Source organism: Tupaia chinensis, unplaced genomic scaffold, assembly GCF_000334495.1.
Source record: "Tupaia chinensis unplaced genomic scaffold, TupChi_1.0 Scaffold145093_1, whole genome shotgun sequence".
NCBI lineage: Eukaryota > Metazoa > Chordata > Mammalia > Scandentia > Tupaiidae > Tupaia > Tupaia belangeri.
The window spans coordinates 708,949-728,292 of record NW_006204954.1 but is presented as its reverse complement, the minus strand read 5'-3'; the positions used below and the strand labels follow the sequence as shown (position 1 = coordinate 728,292).

The following is a 19,344-nucleotide window of genomic DNA, read 5'->3' as shown; positions in this document are numbered from 1 at the left end:
TAGCCAAAAATTTAAAACATTGCATTTGCTTAATTCAGTTACCTAAAGGTTCCCCCCATGCTTAAAATATTAGGATATAGAGCTTTTTAAGAAGTTCTTTGGGACTAGCAGGTAGTATAATGTTTACACTGCTGGAGTCCCACATAGTCAAATGTGGTTCAAGTCCTGGACCCGGCAGCTTAAAACTCATACCAGGCACATATGCATGTGTACAAAATCCCTACAGGACAATAGAGAAGAAGAGATTGCAGGATGGCCATACCTCCTAGGGAGTGATTTCTCGCTTTCTGTCTCTCTGTCTTTCTCTGTTTCTCTGGTGAGCGCACATGGCCTATAGCAAAAATCTCTCTCTCAAAAAAAAATCTTTATGTTAAGTTCTAAGTTATGGTTTCTGTATTTCACTATGGAATTTCTTCTGCATTAGGATGTGAGACTTTTAAACTTCTAGTACATAAAACACTGGGAGCAATCATACACTCCTTAAAGTATATGATATAATTGGGGCCAGCACGTGGTGTGGTGGTTAAGGTGCTGGACTCCCACGTGGCCAACCATGATTCTAGTCCCAGACTTGGTGGCTTGTTTTTTCTCTCTCTGGCTTTCTCTGGTCAAACTGAAGAATAACAATAATAAATAAAATTAAATAATAAATAATTCTTTTCAAAAGAGCCAGCTTTCACTTTTATTTATTTTCTGTATAGTTCATTTATTTTCTATTTCATTTATTTTTGCTAGAATCTTCATTATTTCCTTTCTCCTGGAGTTTTTTGGGGGGTTTTGCGGTTGCTTTTCCAGTTCTCTGAGGCACGATGTTAGGTGATCCATCTACCTTCTTTCCATCTTCTTATGTGCACATATTGCTATGAACTCCCCTTTTATGACTGCTTTTGCAGTGTCCCAAAGATTATGGAAACTCGTGTCCTCATTGTCACTGGCTTCCATGAATCTTTTGATTTCAGTCTTTATTTCTTCAGTAGTTGTGGAGTCATTCAGGAGTAGGTTAGTTAGTTTCTATGTATTTGAGTATTTTTGAGGATTTCTCTTGAAATTAAAATCACGTTTAATTCCATCATGGTCAGAGAAGATGGTGGATATAGTTTCTATGCCTTTGAATCTGTAGAGGCTTACCTTGCGCTCTATCATGTAGTCAATCTTCGAAATGTTCCGTGTGGGGGTGAGAAAAAAGTATATCTCGTGGTTTTTGGGTAGAAAGTTCTATAGATGTCTGTTAAGTACATTTGATTTATGGTATCATTTAGATCCTTTATCTCTTTTTTGGGGGGTGGAGGGAGAGGTTTTTTTTTTTTGCTATAGGGCACTTGCCAGACAGACGGAGAGAGACAGAGAGACAGAAAGCGAGAAATCACCCCCAGGGGGGATGGCCATGCCGCAATCCCTTCTCCTCCATTCTCCTCTCAGGATCTTGGGCACACACGCACACGCACCCGGCATGAGTTTAAGCCACCAGGTCCGGGACTCAAACCGCGGTCAACTACGTGGGACTCCAGCGACATAGCCATTATGCTAACTGCTGGTCCCTCCTTTATCTCTTTACCTACTTTTTGTCTAGATGATCTGTCCAGAGGGGATAGTAGAGTGTTCAGGTCTCCAACAATTAGTGTTGGAGTCTCTCTCCTTTTAGATCTGACAATCTTTCCTTCACGTATTTGGGTGCTCCTGTGTTAGATGTATAGCTGTTTATAAGCATTATATCTTCTTGATCGATTGACCCTTTTACTACAATATAGTGCCCTTCTTTGTCTCTTCGAATAGTTTTTGTTTTAAAGACTATTTTGTCAGAAATTAGTATTGTGATTCCAGCTCTTTTTTTGGTTCCCATTTGCATGGAAAACCTTTTTCCAACCCTTCACTTTTAGTCTATGTATGTCTTTATCCATGAAGTGGGTTTCCTGTAAGCAACAGATAGAGGATTTCTGTTTTCTTTGTTTTTGTTTTTGTTTTTTATCCATTCAGCCAGTCTGTGTCTCTTGATTGGAGAATTTAATCCATTAACATTCAATGTTATTTTCGATATTACCGGACTTGTCCCCACTTTTAAGTTGGCCATTGTCTTGGTTCTTTCTATTCCTTTATTTCTGGCTGTTCATTCTTTAGTTTTCCTGGAACAGTACTCTCTTCGGGGTTTCTTCAAGAGCTGGTCTGGTGTTGGCAAAGTCTTTCAAGTTTTGCATGAGAAGATTTTAATCTTTTTTTCCCATATGAGAGATAATCTTGCTGGATATAATAATCTTGGTTGAAATTGTTTCTCTCTTAACACTTTCAGTATGTCTTCCCACTCTTTTTCTTGCTTGCATTGTTTCCATTGAGAGGTCTGGTGTTAGCCTGATGGGATGACCTTTGTAAGTTACTTGTCATTTCTCTCTTGCCAGTTTTAGTATCTTGTCTTTATCTGTAGTCTTTGCCAGTCTGGCTAAGATGTGTCTTGGGGTTTATGATGATTAATTTAGCAGTCTACATAATCTTTTGTGTGAGTGGGTGTGTATGTGGGGGGTTTAGACAGAATCTCACCATGCTGCTATCCTTCTGTCTCAACCTCTCAAGCAGTTGGTACTATAGGCATGTACCAGCACACTCAGCTTTTTCAGACAGGGTCTTTCTGTGATGCCCACACTGACCAGGAGCTCATGATCCTCCTGTCTCAGTCTCCCGATTAGCAAGAATTACAGGCATGTACCACTCTATCTGACTTTTTAGGGTGGGCTGAGGTTTGAACCCAGGCCTCCCATGTGGCTTCAGCCTGCTGAGCAGTAGCCTCCATTACATCCTGCCAGAGCCAAGCTCCACATAATCTTTATTCATTGTGTTACATCCCCACAAAACATTATTAATCAGGGATTAACATAGCATGCCATTGATGTTTACTTAATTTGTCAACAGATTCACTGTTTAAGAGTTGGTGAGTTTGCATACACATAAGGCCATGTATTAGTGTAAAATGCCACCTACCCACAAAAGATGTCACCATACTCTATCCAGAACCTGAGAACATATTACCTTTCATCCTAAATGCTGGTAGGGAAGATTCTGATACAATAGCCACCCCTCCCCCAGCCCATCCACGGTTCTACTTTCCATGGTTTCAGTTATCAGCGGTCACTATGGTCAGAAAATAAGCACCATAAGACACTCTCAGAGAGAGAAACCACGTTCACGCAACTTATTATTGCATACTATTATAATTGTTTTATTTTATTATTATTTATTATTGCTAATCTCTTGCTATGCTTTATAAATACAATTTTATCATAGACATGTACATATAAGAAGCTGCATAGCGTACATAGGGTTCAGTATTATCAGCAATTTCCAGCGTCCACTGGGGGGCCGTGGAATGTATCTCCAGTGGGTAAGGGGAGCACTATTGTTCGTAACTTCAGCTCTGTGACCTTGAGGAAGTTAAGTCACCTCCAGAACCTCACTGGGCCCCATGTAAACATGAATAATTATGTAACTGTCCTGGAGCTGGGATGTACACTACCTGACTTTTGTTCACAAAAAGCCTTATAAATACCAGGCATGGCTATAAATTAGAAATTCATCTCACATAATTCATCCATGCCTCTATAAATCTCCTCTCTGTTTTCCATTAGATTTTATATGCCTCATTATTTCTCATTTAGAACCATGTTTGAATTTTGCTTTCAACTATTTTAAACTCACTCAAATATTGACTTTCTTTTCACTCTAAAAAGATTTCGGTTTGTATCCTATTGTGCTTGTTTTTACAATAGTATAGTAAACATTTTTATGTGTATACTATTTGGAAATTTAAATATGATTTAGAAATTAAAATTTCTCTTGATTTACTGCATGACGTGTGAAAAGATACAACTGCCAGTTCCTAATAGCTGTACTGGTCAGGGAGGAAAATGATGGCACCCTCCAAAACAGTCACTGGAAAGAATTTAATGAAGGGACTATTGATTTTGATGTGGGGACTGTGAAGAGAAAGCAGTAAGAAATAATAAGCATCTTGGAGTCACTTAGTCCTCAATGGGCAATAGGAGGGAGGAGGAGCAGCCAGAACCTGACAGAGCTATGCCCATAGGAGGCGGCCTGGGATGAGAGCACGCACTACCAGACCTCTATCCAGCCAGCGAGAGAGCAGGGAAGCAAAGGACCCCCTCCTGCCATCTCCCTTTTTCCAAACCTAGCTGGAAGCCAGTAAGCAAGGGAGCCAGTTGATGCTTTCTAGCCTTTTCCAGGCACACACAGGGTGGAAAAGCATGGAGAGTAATCTAAGGGGTAAACAGAAGATACCCACACTATACTCTTTTGCAAAAAGCATTATCCCGATTTAATTTTGGTCTTTGGGATTGGTTGTTCATGAGCCTGCACACTGCATGCTTAGGTCCTGACTCTTTTGACTCTAAGCATGTTTCTTCCCAGCAGTGCATTGGTGGTCTCAAGGTTGAGCTGGCCACTTTCACCAATACCCAGATCAGTTCCCTTCTCTGTGGATATAAGGCTTGACTAATAGTAGTGTCAATGCCCCTGGTGGTCTTCCCAGCAGAGCGTCTAGGCGGTGCTCTCCCTCACGCTTCCCGTTCTGTTCCAGGGTGGAGCTTCAGCATGGGGTCGGCCTACCAGTTTCACAGCTGGCGTGTGTTCGTCATCGTCTGCGCACTCCCCTGTGTCTCCTCCGTCGTGGCCCTCACGTTCATGCCTGAAAGTCCACGGTTCCTGCTGGAGGTAACACTTGTTATTACGAATATTCGAGTAGCTCGCAGACATTAGAAAGAGTGCCTTGTTCATTCTAGATCAGTATGCTTGCCTCTTGGGAGGGACATTTTTTCCTTCCCACCATGGCACTGTGGAGGACTGGGTTTTCTGGAAACGTGCTTTAAACAACCAGCACGTAGGCAAGCTGCATTATGGCCAGAAAGTCCTCATGTTTCTACTTAATAACGTTTTACTCAATGAAGAGAATGTGGCTTATTCTATAAATGAAGCTTTACCATCCAAAAGTACTATTTCTAGTTAGAGGCACACGCTTTAAACTGCTAGTGTATTCAGTGATATCCAGATAGTTCGTATGCGCCCAAGTACGTTTGCCCACTGCACCCCATTTGATCTCACATTACACGATGGTCACTGGATAATTTCTCCTAGCACCTCGTTGTCTGCTCACATTTCTTAGGTTGGCAAACATGACGAAGCTTGGATGATTCTGAAGCTAATTCATGACACCAACATGAGAGCACGGGGCCAGCCTGAGAAGGTGTTTACGGTGAGTCGACCCTTCAGCACGTCCTCTTAGCCCAGGCTCCAGAATGTTTTCTGTTGGGGCCAGAATGTAAATATTTTAGGCTGTGTAAGCCATATAGTTCCTGCCGCAACTAGTCCACTCTGCTACAGTAACATAGAACCAGCCATAAACAAGGTGTAAACAAATGGGTGAAACTGTGTGCTGATAAAACTTTATTTACAAAATCAGGCTGCTTTGGGCCCATAGATTGTGACCCTTGTTTATACCTATCTAGGACTCCAAAGCTCTATGGTTGGTCAAATGATAACACAAACCAAACACCAAATTTACATTTAAATTTATTTTATTTATGATAACATGTACACAAGAGAGAAAGAAAAAGGGGGAGAGAGAGAGAGCAAGAGAGAGAAACTTTTCTCAACAGGTCTGGTCACACCACAATCTCAAAAAAAAAAAAAAAAAAAAGACACAGCAGATGGCATAATGGATATAACGGGGGATGGACTGCAGTTAGAGTCCCAGACCCGGTGGCTTAAACTCACACCGGGCACATGTGCACACGTGCCCAAGATCCTGAGAGGAGAATGGAGGAGAAGGGATTGTGGCGTGGTCATCCCCCCTGGGGGGGGGTGATTTCTCGCTTTCTATCTCTCTGTCTCTCTCTCTGTCTTTCTGGCTAGTGCACGTGCCTTTTCAAAAAAAAAAAGAAAAGAAAAAGTAGTAAATCCCTTAAAAAAAAGTTCCCCCAAATTTTAAAATGAGAAAAGTTTATTCACAGAAGAAATAAAAAGATATCGTTATAAATGGAAAGGCCCAGAAAACTCTTACTTTTTTTGAAAAAGATACTTGAGATATTCAAACAAAGATGAAATAAAACTGATAACTCAAAATGAAAGTTAAGCTTATGGGTTTCTCCATAACTATTTTCAATATGATACTAGATCTAATGCAAGTGTCAAAAATAAATTTGAAAAAAGTGAAATCATTTTTTTTTTCATTCTGTAATAATTGTCTGTACCTGAAGTCACAGAGTTGGGACTAGCAGGAATATTCAGGAGTATTCTTATAAAAACATAGGCTAGAGAATATTTTTGAAATGTTTAAAAATAAACAAAACTTGAATGAAATTAGAGTATTGGCTATCCAAAGTATTAATACTTTTCAAAAGTATTGAAGACAGAATAAAAAAGATTGCTCATTTATATGAAGAAAGTAAAATGAAATGTTAAAAAAATTAGAAGTCTTGAGATAAGAGCGGAAATATGGGAATATTAATGAATTGAGTAAATAAAATTAGTTTAAACATCTCTATTAAAAGACAAAAGTTATCAAATGAGGAGCCAGATGGTGAAGCAGCAGCCATGTAATGCCCTGTGGTGCTGGGCCCGCAAGGGAAGGTCCAGTTTGTGTTCCGAGGCCGCTATGCATACACGGGCACACTTGTGCATATGCCCGTGACTCAGGCCAGCTAGGCAGGGGTGGCTACTGGCATTAATAACCTTTTGAGAGTGTCTGTCTCTCTCTCTGAAGAAATAAACTTTTAAAAAAAATTATATTAAAAAAGGGATCAGGTTGAATCAAAAGCTGAAATTAACCGTAGTATTCTACCTCAGACCGTGTGTACAAAACACTTGCTCTCCTCAGTGGAAATTCTGGTCTCTAGGCTTCCAGGTACATTTTCAAGTGACACCTCACTTCCTCAAAAGCATGCACTCATAGCAGCCCCATAGGTTTTCTTGAGATGTCAGTAACTGTCCTTCATAACCTGACGTCTTAACAGAGCTTGCGATACTTAGTAAAATGATGCAATTATTTGCCAAAAGTAGAAACATAAAACAAAAAGGCAGAAAACAATTATGCTAGAGGATCAAGAAATGTAATTGAACATAAAATTAATCTGCCAGTTTCCTGACAACCAAGGCAAAAGATAATTATAACAAATTATGTCATTTTAGATACAAAGTAAATGGCAATGTATCAGTTTTTAGGAAATGTCAACTTTATCTAGCTCTAATTTGAGAAAGTGTATTCATAGGCCTTATTATAAGAAATGTTGAACAATATCATAATTGCTTAGTTTAATAATACTTCTATGAAAGGGCAATTTTTTTTTTCTTTTTTTGGAGAGGTTTTTGCTATAGGGCACGTGCGCTTACCAGAAAGACAGAGAAAGACAGAGAGACAGAAAGTGAGAAATCACCCCCCCAGGGGGGATGGCCACGCCACAATCTCTTCTCCTCCATTCTCCTCTCGGGATCTTGGGCTCGCACACGCACATGCACATGCGCCTGGCGTGAGTTTAAGCCACCTGGTCTGAGACTCGAACCGCGGACAACCACATGGGAGTCCAGCAACATAGCCATTACGCTAACTGTTGGTCCCTGTAAGGGCAAATATTTTACACAATTAATGTGTGGCCATTTTTAGGTCTATAATCAGAATTTAGTAAAGGAAGCTAGCCATGTGGAAAGCCAGAGAAAGGTCATCCAAGTACCAGGGGTCTTCAAAAAATCTACAGAACATGCATATTATTTTAAAAATTTAAAAACTGTATATGGATTTATTTTTTTAATTTGCACCAAAATAAACTCATACTTTAATCATCCATGAACTTTTTGAGGTCCCTTGCATTGCTTACCTTAACGTGTCTGCAATGAACATAAAGCATAAAAGAATGAGAGATTTACTTCCAAAATATATGTGTCCTTTTATTGTACATGCACACACATGGGCACCCATCTATATAACACATGGTCCAGTTTCACATTGTCCTGGCTTCCCATTGCTCTCAGGATAAAGACGGAAGTCCTCAATCTGCACACCGAGGCCCTGCCCATCCAGTCCCTGCTTCCTTTCCAGTTCCTCTCTCTGGAGCCACACTCTGTCTTCAGTTCCTCAAACTGCTGTTGTGCCTCATCTGTTATACTGGCACTTTGCATGCTGTTCACCTTGTGTGGGACATTCTTTTAGTAACAGTTTATTCTCAATGGGAAAAGCTGGTCTAACTTAATTAAAATTAGGTGCATGGAGGTTTGGAAAGGATAGTGGTTTTTTTAAGGAATTACTTTATTTAACTTTACTTATTTATCCATTTTTAAATTTCAGTTTGACCAGAGAGGGGGAGAGAGAGAGAGAGAAAGTGAGAAAGCAAGCCACCAGGTTCAGATCTCAAACCGTAGTTGGCAATGTGGGAACCCAATGCCTTTAACCACCATGCCATCTGCCAGCCCCAAGGATAGTGGTTTTAAATCTTTTGGTATATGCAATCATACAACTAGACTAAAAATATTTTGTCTAAAATAGGTTTAGGGAGGACTAGTAGATGGTGTAGCTGTTACATCACTGGACTTTCATGTGGTTGACCCTGGTTCGAGTCCCGGAACTGGTGACTTAAAACACAAGGCAGGTGTGTGTGCATGCAAGCCCAAAATCCAGAGAGTTGATTGGAGGAGAAGGGATTGTGGCATGGCCATTCCCCCTGGGGGAGGGGGGTGATTTCCTACTTTCTATCTCTCTGTCTCTCTGGTGAGTACACAATGCCCTATAGCAAAAATCTCTCTTAAAAAAAAGTAAAATAGGTTTGGGAAACATATGATAAAATATAAGTAAGCTCTTCAGTGAATTATAAACAAGTATCAATTTTAGTTTCTTTTTTTTTGAAACATCTTTTTCCCTTTTTTCTACCCCAATTTGTCAGAGGGCATGTGCATTACCCAGGGAGAGAGACAGAGAGGGAGAGGGAAGGGAACAGCACTCCCTCATACAGTATGGTTACGTCACAATCCTTTTTCCTCCATTTTTCCCTCCTTTCAGGACTTTTGGATACACGTGCAGACCCAATGTGTTTTTCTTTTCTTTTTTTTTTTTTTTGGAGAGGTTTTCACTATAGGGCGCATGTGCTCGCCAGACAGACAGGGAGAGACATAGAGACAGAAAGCGAGAAATCACCCCCCAGGGGGGATGGTCATGCCGCAATCCCTTCTCCTCCATTCTCCTCTCGGGATCTTGGGCATGCATGCACACGCGCCCGGCGTGAGTTTTAAGCCACCGGGTCCGGGACGCGAACTGTGGTTGACTACATGGGAGTCCAGCGACATAGCCATTACGCTAACTGCTCGTTTCCCCCAATGTGTTTTTCTTTTTTTTTTTTTTGGAGAGATTTTCGCTATAGGGCGCATGTGCTCGCCAGACAGACAGGGAGAGACATAGAGACAGAAAGCGAGAAATCACCCCCCAGGGGGGATGGTCACGCCGCAATCCCTTCTCCTCCATTCTCCTCTCGGGATCTTGGGCATGCATGCACACGCGCCCGGCGTGAGTTCTAAGCCACCGGGTCCGGGACACGAACCTCGGTCGACTACGTGGGAGTCCAGCGACATAGCCATTACGCTAACTGCTGGTTTCCCCCAGTGTGTTTTTCAAGTCATTCGTTCCAGGGTTCAAACCGTGGAAGGTCCAGCTCCTTTAACCACCAAGTCATTGGCTGGACTTCTTTCTTCATTTTTATTTTATTTTATTCTCTCTCTTCCATGAAACAGACAAAGTGAGAAAGACAGCCATTCTCAACAAAGTCCCCACACAACAGTCTACCTCCCAGCCTCTGCTAGCCAGGATCACAGGCATGTGCATGCATGCCCACACACACGGAGACCCCCAGAAGCATACCTGAGCCCTTCCTATGTGTGTTCAGCTTCACAAAACATTGCATTACCACTGCACCACCACTGCCGGCCCAGGTATAGTTCTTAAAACATGTGAGACAGAACCTGATCAAACAGTCCCCTACCGCCTTATTTACCCATTTATTTTTTATTTAGGAAATGTTTCTTTCATAATGTCAACATAGACTTTGGTCTGGGCTCTATCTGAATTATAACAGATTCTTAATGAGCAAACGTTTCTATGTCGTGTAATGGCGAAATGAAGATAAATAATGGGTGTGCTACATTAAAGGTCTAAGGCCTTTGAGCAGGCCCTTCTTTTTTTTTTTAACAACACAAATCCATTTTTATTCATTTACTTTTCATTATTTTAAATCCTTGAGGGGTACAGCATCACACGGATTCTGTGTCCAATAGCCTTAGCAGGACAATTGCTTTGGAATTTGGCTCGAGCCATGCCACTGTTTCCATGGGCTCGGGTAACCTTTCCCCAGATTACTCTGATTTTATTTGGTTTGCCACCAGGAGTCACTGTGTTGTTTTTGCTTTGTACACATAAGCACACCTCTTGCCTAAATAGAATTTCGTTTCATCTCGTGCATAAACACCTTCAATTTTAGGAAGAGGTGTGTGCTCCCTTTGGTTCCTGAGACCCCACTTATAGCCAGCAAAAATGGCCTTGGACCACAGCCTTCCAGACATAGTTTCCTTTTAGAAGTCCTGTTCCTAGCAGGCCTCCACAGGCTCCAAGATGGCGGAAAGAGCAGCAGGCCCTTCTTTTTCATCTATGTACAACAGAGGGAAATATTTTTAAACTGAAGATTCCTAAGGCTGGAGGAAAATTAACATGTCATCTATTATAGATACCTTTCCTCACTTAACCCTTCTCAGCCAGGTGAGAATAAACCCCTTTACCAAAGACATGGTAAGAAAGTGTCACTGCGTGACTTCCTTGCCCCACTTCCTTGCCTTTTCTTCCAGAAGGCTCAAGTTACCAAATTTACTTATGATGATCTGTGTTAATGTTAACTACATAAAGGTTAGAGGGGAATAAGGTAGGAACACTCCAATAGAATGGGGAATCTCAAAGTCATTTATATGTGACTTTCAAAGTGATTCCATGATTCTACCCACATAGAACCATCTTTTTTTCTTTTCTACAATACAGTTGAGTTGCATGCATTCCCTCAAGGTCTACTTTTAAGCTTTTCCTTTTTTTTTAGAGAGAGAGATTTTTGCTATAGGCACATGTGCTCACCAGAGAGACAGAGAGAGAAAAAGCAAAAAAATCCCCCTCCCGGGGTTTGGCCACACCACAGTCCTGTCTCCTCCAGTCTCCTCTTGGGATCTTGGTCATGTATGCACATGCTCCTGATGTGAGTTTTAAGCTGCCGGGTTTGGGACTCGAACCACATCATGGTTGACCACAAGGGAGTCCAGCAACATAACCATTACACCATCTGCTAGTCTCTACTTTCTAAGCTTTTCTATGTCCTTACCTTAAATATTGCTGTTTTCTAGGACTCTATATTTTCAGCTAACTTATCTTTTAACCCTATACACTCTCCTTAGCCAATCTTAGGTTATTTCTGCATCTCTGTCTCCTAATGCACGAATCCGAGCTCCAGACATATATGTTGAAGAGTTTTGAAGACATCCTTCTATATCCTATAGGCCATTCAAAAAACTTTCTGTAAATCTTAACTTATTGCCTTAAAAGTCTTCAAATCAACCTCTTGTCCAAAATTCTGTCAGCAAGTACCACCAGCACACCAAAACTGGAATTCTAAAAACTATGCTACTGGGTAACCAGCAGTTAGCGTAATGGCTATGTCACTGGACTCCCATGTAGTTGACCACGGTTCGCGTCCCGGACCCGGTGGCTTAAAACTCACACCGGGTGCGTGTGCGTGCGTGCCCAAGATCCCAAGAGGAGAATGGAGAAGAAGGGATTGTGGCGTGACCATCCCCCCTGCGGGGTGATTTCTCGCTTTCTGTCTCTATGTCTCTCTCTGTCTGTCTGGCGAGCGCACGTGCTCTATAGCGAAAAACCTCTCCAAAAAAAAAAAACTATGCTACTTATTTCTTTACCTTATTGTATCCTCATCATTGTTCCTTACATTCCATCCTTTCTGCAACTGATTTGATTCAGTCCTCATCACTCTCTGTCCTCTGAGCTTGTACTATTCTACAAGAAATCAACCTCTGTAGGTCCCCAGTACACTATTTTTTTATATCTCTGCATGTTTGCACATGGTATTCCTTGCACTCAGATGCCCTCCAAGTTGTTTACAAACATGGCAAGTAATATACTTCTGTAGAAGCCTCAGCTCAAATTCTGCCATCCAGAAACCATCTCTCTCATATCTAATTTAAATGGGATGTGTTGAACAACATTTCTCTCCTATCTTATATAAACCTCCATTAGAGTACTTTTTTCACTTTTTATAGTAATTGCTTAGAAATTATAATATTTTGTGTTTGCATCTCCTGCGGGTACCAATGAATGAGTGAACATTGATGAATGGGGAAGAGAAAGCCTCCCAAAAGTAATATGTTGAATGATAAGGATACTTTTGTGGGGTTTTTTAGTATCACGAGATAATTCCTACATGAATCATTTTCTGACCATACTGAAAGTCTCATATTTAACTCAGAAATTATTTTTGTGATGTACAGACATCTTTGTTTACACAGCCAAAGAGAGGCTACCACCTACTGGGCATAATTTGACAGATGCTGAGGGCGTCCAAATCACCTCTGTCAAAATTCAGCTTCAGTACCTGGATTCTCCCATTAGAATTGCCGCTTCGGGTATTGGCAGGCCCTTCAGAAAATTCTATAAAATGCCTGGCAGGAACATCATGCACATTTTTCTTTTTTTTTAAAATTAATTAATTTATTTTATTATTATTTTATACATTCAATTTTTATACATCATTTAGCTTGTAGAGAGAATTTACCCAACATGAAATATACCTCAGACCAGTCCAGTTGAGAATAATACAAACATTATCATCAACAGATAATAAACCATTTCTGTGTCCCACTAATGTCTTACTTCTTGATTTTTCTCCTTCCCTACACTCTTCCTCACTCCCACCTCATGTACACTTTTCTAAGTACTCTCAAATTTACAAAAAATAGGTAAATGTTGATTAACAGCAGAAGGCAGGTCAGGTCTACAAAGGAACAACCATTCTTCCCTTTTTCCTCTCTCTCTTTTCAGGATTTATTCTGTGTTGAAAGCATTGCTTTTCCATCTCATGGTTTTTTTCCCTTAGCAAATGGAGGCTAACTTAAGGTAAAGGTGCAGCTTTTCATGGTGAATCTCCATCGTTTATTTTCCTTATATGGTTGAAGAATCAGTGTTGACACTTACAGTTGAAACTCACTTGCTTCCCCTTGCATCCATGGTGACCTGTGGGTATTCACCCACCAGCCACTGTGGGTTGGGCTATGGTAGAGGAAGAAAAGGCTATAGTGATGCTGTAAGCATGGAAACTTGATGGGAAAGCTTTAAGAACTATGCAAGGGGGGACAAAATTCATCAAATAACTAGATTCCAAAGAAAAGTATACACAGTCATTTTAGTCTAAACTTTAATTCTTAGTTTTATGTGTTGATGTGTATCTTTGAAATAATGATTCAGAGATGATTTTGTTTCATAGTATTCTATTACTCCTTGCTCTTTCTCCATTTCTCTATAACATTCCCTCTCACTCCTTCTTTCTTTCTTTATTATTACTTTCGGAGAGATTTTTGTCATAGGGCATGTGCACTTGCTGGAGAGACAGAAAGTGAGGAATCACCCCCCAGTGGGAGGATGGCCATGCCTCAACCCCTTCACCTCCAGTCTCCTCTTAGGATTTTTGGCACACATGCACATGCACCCGACATGAGTCTTAAGCCACCAAGTCCAGGACTCAAACCGCAGTTGGCCATGTGGGAGTCCAGTGATGTAACCATTACACCATCTGCTGGTCCCTCATTCTCTATTTTTTTTAAGCTTATTTATTTATGTATTTATTTTAAGAGAGTGAGAAAGTGAATTAGCATTTGAACTTCCCTTGGGGGATAATCATTCCACAGTTCCTTCTCCTCCATTTCTCCCTCCCTTCGGGAATTTGGTTACATACATGCACTCAGGATGTTTTTCAAGCCACTGGTCCAGGATTCGAACTGCACAGTTGGCCATATGAAACCTAGCCACCTTCACCACCATGCCACCAGCTAGCCCTTTCTTCAGTCCTCATAGGTGCTATTTGGATCTGTATACATGTGTCAGTGTCCTCATCTATGTATAGAGGAATTATCAGGCACTGCTTACTTTTTATTGGAGTCAGTTTTTGCTCCTTTTTAAAAATGATAGGCCTAAACTCAATAACCCAAAGAGAATTCAGCATTTTGTGTTCTGTTACTCTCTACAGGTAAATAAAATCAAAACCCCGAAACAAATAGATGAGCTGATTGAAATTGAGAGTGACACAGGAACATGGTACAGGAGATGTTTTGTTCGGATCCGCACAGAACTGTACGGCGTAAGTAACAAGCTGCTCTGCCTTCGTGCCCACTTGTTGCATTTGAGGGTTGTCAGAAGAGAGGGAGGGGGGTTGACAGCTATCTCATGAATGGAGCTCTTTCTCCTCTGCTCAGTCGTAGGACAGGCCATTGGGTCCCCTGTGAATCAGCAGTTCGCCAGTGCTTCTGGTTAGGGAGAGGGAAGGTGTGAGGCCAGAAGTCTCGGCACTGACTGTGTCCTTTACATCTTTGTCTACTGGCCTCCAGGAAGTTGAAAAAGGAAAATTCTAGTATGTGTTTTTCTATGACCCTTAGCGTTTACATTTTAAGTGAAAATTAGTTCAACCCAACAAAAACTCAGCTCTTTTATAATTTGGGAGAAGAGATGAGGAAGTGGAGTTGACTAAGTAACTGCATAAGAAAATTAATCCTCTAATATTTCACAGATTTGGTTGACTTTTATGAGATGTTTCAACTACCCAGTGAGGGAAAATACAATAAAGCTTACAATTGTTTGGTTCACCCTGTCTTTTGGGTAAGTGATATTTAAATTCTTGGTGAATGAAATCGTTAGATGTATCCACATTGTATTTCCCAGTCACACTGCTTTCTTTTCTCATACTTCTTGGTGCTCTTAACCTCTCTTTTTTTTTTTTTTGTTTGTTCTCTCTTTGGAGAAGTTTTTGCTATAGGGCACGTGCACTTGCCAGAAGACAGAGAGAGACAAAGAGACAGAAAGTGAGAAATCACCCTCCAGGGGGGATGGCCATGCCTTAATCCCCTCTCCTCCATTCTCCTCTTGGGATCTTGGACATGCATGCGCATGTGCCCAGTGTGAGTTTAAGCCACCGGGTCCAAGACTCAAACTGCAGTTGACTACGTGGAGTCCAGCGACATAACCATTATGCCATCTGCTGGTCCCGATGTTCTTAACCTCTTAGGAAATAATATTTTTCATCTTAAATTTGTTGACAATTATGAGATTCTTCTTGCACATTTCTTCTTAAAGGAAGGATTCAGGAATTACATACCTGGGAAATCCCACACCATCTCTTTAACTCGATTTTTGCAGATTAATCAATCATTGGGGGAGAGAAGTACACAGATTACTGTGTGATGATTCAGTCATTATGGTATAAGGGCACCAGTAATACTTAGAAGTGCTTGTCTGGGAAGTCGAAAAAGTCGAGGAGGCACTCATTGCTTCTGGTGTGCTTGCACCTTTACAAACTCCCTTTTCTTTGTCTTTGCAGGTACTATGGATTATCTGTTTGGTTCCCTGATGTCATTAAACATCTTCAGTCTGATGAATATGCATTGCTAACTAGAAAAGTGCAGAGAGATAAATATGCAAATTTCAGTATTAACTTTACAATGGAAAATCAGATTCATACAGGAATGGAATACGACAATGGCAGGTCCAGACACTCTGAAATTATTTAATTTGTTACCTACCTATTCACGTTTATTTCTTATTCACCTTGGCTGCACTGAAACAGTTATAGTTTAGTTTTTATTTTTTTGTTTGTTTTAGTTTTATACATTTAGTCATTTTCAGGCTGAATTTGAATTTGACTGGATTTAAGCAAAAAGTATATATGTATCAGTTATTTAAAACTACTTCTGAATCTGGGGAACCAGCAGTTAGCGTAATAGCTATGTCGCTGGACTCCCACGTAGTTGACCGCGGTTCACATCCTGGACCTGGTGGCTTAAAATTCACGCCGGGCGCGTGTGTGTGCGTGCCCAAGATTCTGAGAGGAGAATGGAGAAGAAGGGATTGCGGCGTGACCATCCCCCCTGGAGGGTGATTTCTCGCTTTCTGTCTCTCTGTCTCTCTCTGTCTGCCTGGCAAGTGCACGCGCCCTATAGCAAAAATCTCTCCAAAAAAAAAAAAATTTAAAAAAACTACTTATGAATCTTCATTATTTCATATTTATTATGTAGTGGAATTGACTGGTGTGAAAAGAAAACTTAAGAGCAACCCCGAAAAGCAATGAAAATAAATTAAGGAAGAGAAGAGTGAAGGATATGATAAAATAAGATGGGCTGTGGAGTTATTTAATTCAGAGAAAAATTGTGAAATGTTGTTTGTTGAGTCTTCTATTACTGAGAATGGGGATCACTTTTTAGACTACCCACTCCAACAATACTGAATCAAAAATTGGGGTTAAATTCTATCAGGAAGTTTCTGGTAGAGAACAGGAGTGATGCTGCAAAGCTAAGGGCTTTGGAAACATGAAATGTATTTGTAAGGGTTGCTTTTGAGGATGGGATCTGGAATGCCTCCTGATGATGAGTGCGAAATAGCTCAGGGAGGTGGTTCTGGATCTTTCTTTCGAAGAGGGAAGGGACAGACAAGGTAGTTGTTCATATCCATTTTATTGTTGTCTGAATACACAATTGCTAGAGTGTGTTTATGATAGCTTACATCATTCTTAGGAAACTGTCCCAATTTCAAAAGTGATAAAACTAAAAATCTATAATAATCAAAATTTCTAAGGGCAAAAACCACTTCAGGAACATGGAAAAGAATTCTGTATTATGCTTATGATCTATATAATGGAAAAGAGAGTTATCAACTCGGAAGGAATTTTGAATTAGCCTAATTATAGCCACACCACATAAAATCACCTTCACCCTCCCACATAAAATGCTGGCTTAATCTGCACTTGTAGGATCTGTGAATCTGTAGAAATCTTAGTGTCAAATACCTTATAAATTCTAAAATGAAAAATTGCTTTTTATTAGAATTTTCTAGTATACATTTGTGTCTCTGATAGTCATGTTTTTATTAATATATGTTAAAATTCTAAGCTGGATATTTTGTCATCATTCACCCTCCCACATAAAATGCTGGCTTAATCTGCACTTGTAGGATCTGTGAATCTGTAGAAATCTTAGTGTCAAATACCTTATAAATTCTAAAATGAAAAATTGCTTTTTATTAGAATTTTCTAGTATACATTTGTGTCTCTGATAGTCATGTTTTTATTAATATATGTTAAAATTCTAAGCTGGATATTTTGTCATCACTTAGAATTTTTTTTACATTAGTAATATATCAGTTAGTAATTTTTTAAAAAGAATTTCTTTACTTAATTTTATTTATTATTATTATTATTATTATTATTATTATTTTATTTGAATTTGACCAGTAAAAGACAGAGAGAGAGTGAGAAAACAAGCTGCCAGGTCTGGGACTCAAACCATGGTCGGCCATGTGGGGGTCCAGTGCCCTAACCACCATGCCACCTGCTGGCCCCTAGTAATTTTTTTTTTTTGAGAGATTTTTGTTATAGAGCACGTATGCTCTCTGGAGAAACAGAGAGACAAAAGGTGAAAAATCACTCCCTTCACTACGGGGATGGCCATGTCGAAATCTCTTCTCCTCCATTCTCCTCTTGGGATTTGGGGCACTCATGCACGTGTGCCCAGCATGAGTTTCAAGTTACTGGGTCTGTGACTTGAACTGTGATTGACCATGTGGGAGTCCAGCTCCTTAACCATTATGCCACCTGCTGGCGCCTTGGTTAATAATTTTAATTCTACATAAATTTTTTTTTTTAGTTTTTTTTTGAGAGGCTTTTCGCTATAGGGCGTGTGTGCTCACCAGAAAGACAGAGAGACAGAAAGCGAGAAATCACCCCCCAGGGGGGATGGCCACCCCACAATCCCTTCTCCTCCATTCTCCTCTAGGGATCTTGGGCATGCATGCACATGCGTCCAGTGTGAGTTTTAAGCCACTGGGTCTGGGACGTGAACCGCAGTCGACTATGTGGGAATCCAGTGACATAGCCATTACACTAACTGCTGGTCCCAATTTTAATAATATTATAAACCTTGTAAGGAACCAGCAGGTGGCATGGTGATTAAGACACTGGACTCCCACATGGCCAGTCATGGTTTGAATCCTAGACCCTGCAGTTTGAGAGTCACACCAGGTACATGTGCATGCATGCCCCAAATCCCCAGAGGACAGTGGGGGAGAAGTGTCGTGGCCATCCTCTTCTGGGGAGGTGATTTCTCTCTTGCCTTCTCTCTGTCTCTTTCTGTCAAGTGCGCATCCCCCGTGGCAAAAAAACAAAACGAACAAACAAAACAACTTTGTGAAACATGTACATTATACATTTGTTTTAAAACATGACAGAAAAAAAAGTTTGTCTTTCAGGGAAATTTGAAATACTACTAGCTGATTCATTTCTTAAAAAAAAAAAAAAAGAACAATAGCTTCCCTATGTAACATTGTGAAGTGGCAACTCTTTATGTAGTGATACGGAGTAAGTGCCAAGGTAGACTGTGAGGAGACAAGGCAAGACATTGCTAGTACTTAGATACAGAATGCTTCTGGAAGAGCACACGAGAATCTGACAGCAGTGGTTAGCTCTGGGCACTGGAACTGGGTGGCCTGGAAATGGGTGGGAAAAGACATACTTTTTCCTTATTCCATCCTTTCAATTGCGTGCATGGTAACTCTCAGTGTGTATATTAACCATACAGAAAATTCCCCCCCTTCCAAATTCAGTTCCATTTCATAAAATTGATAATTTTTCTATAATGTGTCACTATTTAGCCTCCTGTAATGCATTTAGATGGTTTACTTTTGGTCTATGGAGTGAGAGTTGAAACATACTTTTTTTAAGCTGGTCCATCTATGAGACCACCATGCATTTTGAGCTAACTACAATCAGGCATTAGAGCAAGAATAATTTTGAAAGTACTTCATAGTGAGTTGCTTTTAAGTCAGCTCACTTGCCTAGAATAATCAGTTTCTTTCTTCCCCTAATAAGAGTAGTATTGGTAGTAACTTTTTTGGGGTAACAAGCATTTTCATGTCAGTGACTGACTGAGTAAACATTCATATCTTTTAATAAAGTATTAAAACACATCGAAGATTATTTATCTGTGCCAACTGGAAGTTCTTATGAACAC

At 40.4% G+C, this 19,344-nt stretch overlaps 1 protein-coding gene across 1 annotated transcript in view; it reads left to right on the top strand.

The window, feature by feature from the left end:
- The window catches only part of SV2C (synaptic vesicle glycoprotein 2C), a 257,009-nt gene that overhangs the window by 211,469 nt on the left and 26,196 nt on the right, over positions 1-19,344 (top strand). Inside the window, exons 5-9 of the mRNA XM_006167780.3 lie at positions 4,580-4,713; positions 5,162-5,251; positions 14,322-14,432; positions 14,859-14,947; positions 15,666-15,830. Coding sequence (XP_006167842.1) covers positions 4,580-4,713; positions 5,162-5,251; positions 14,322-14,432; positions 14,859-14,947; positions 15,666-15,830 — 589 coding nt within the window. The remainder of the gene's footprint in view (positions 1-4,579; positions 4,714-5,161; positions 5,252-14,321; positions 14,433-14,858; positions 14,948-15,665; positions 15,831-19,344) is intronic.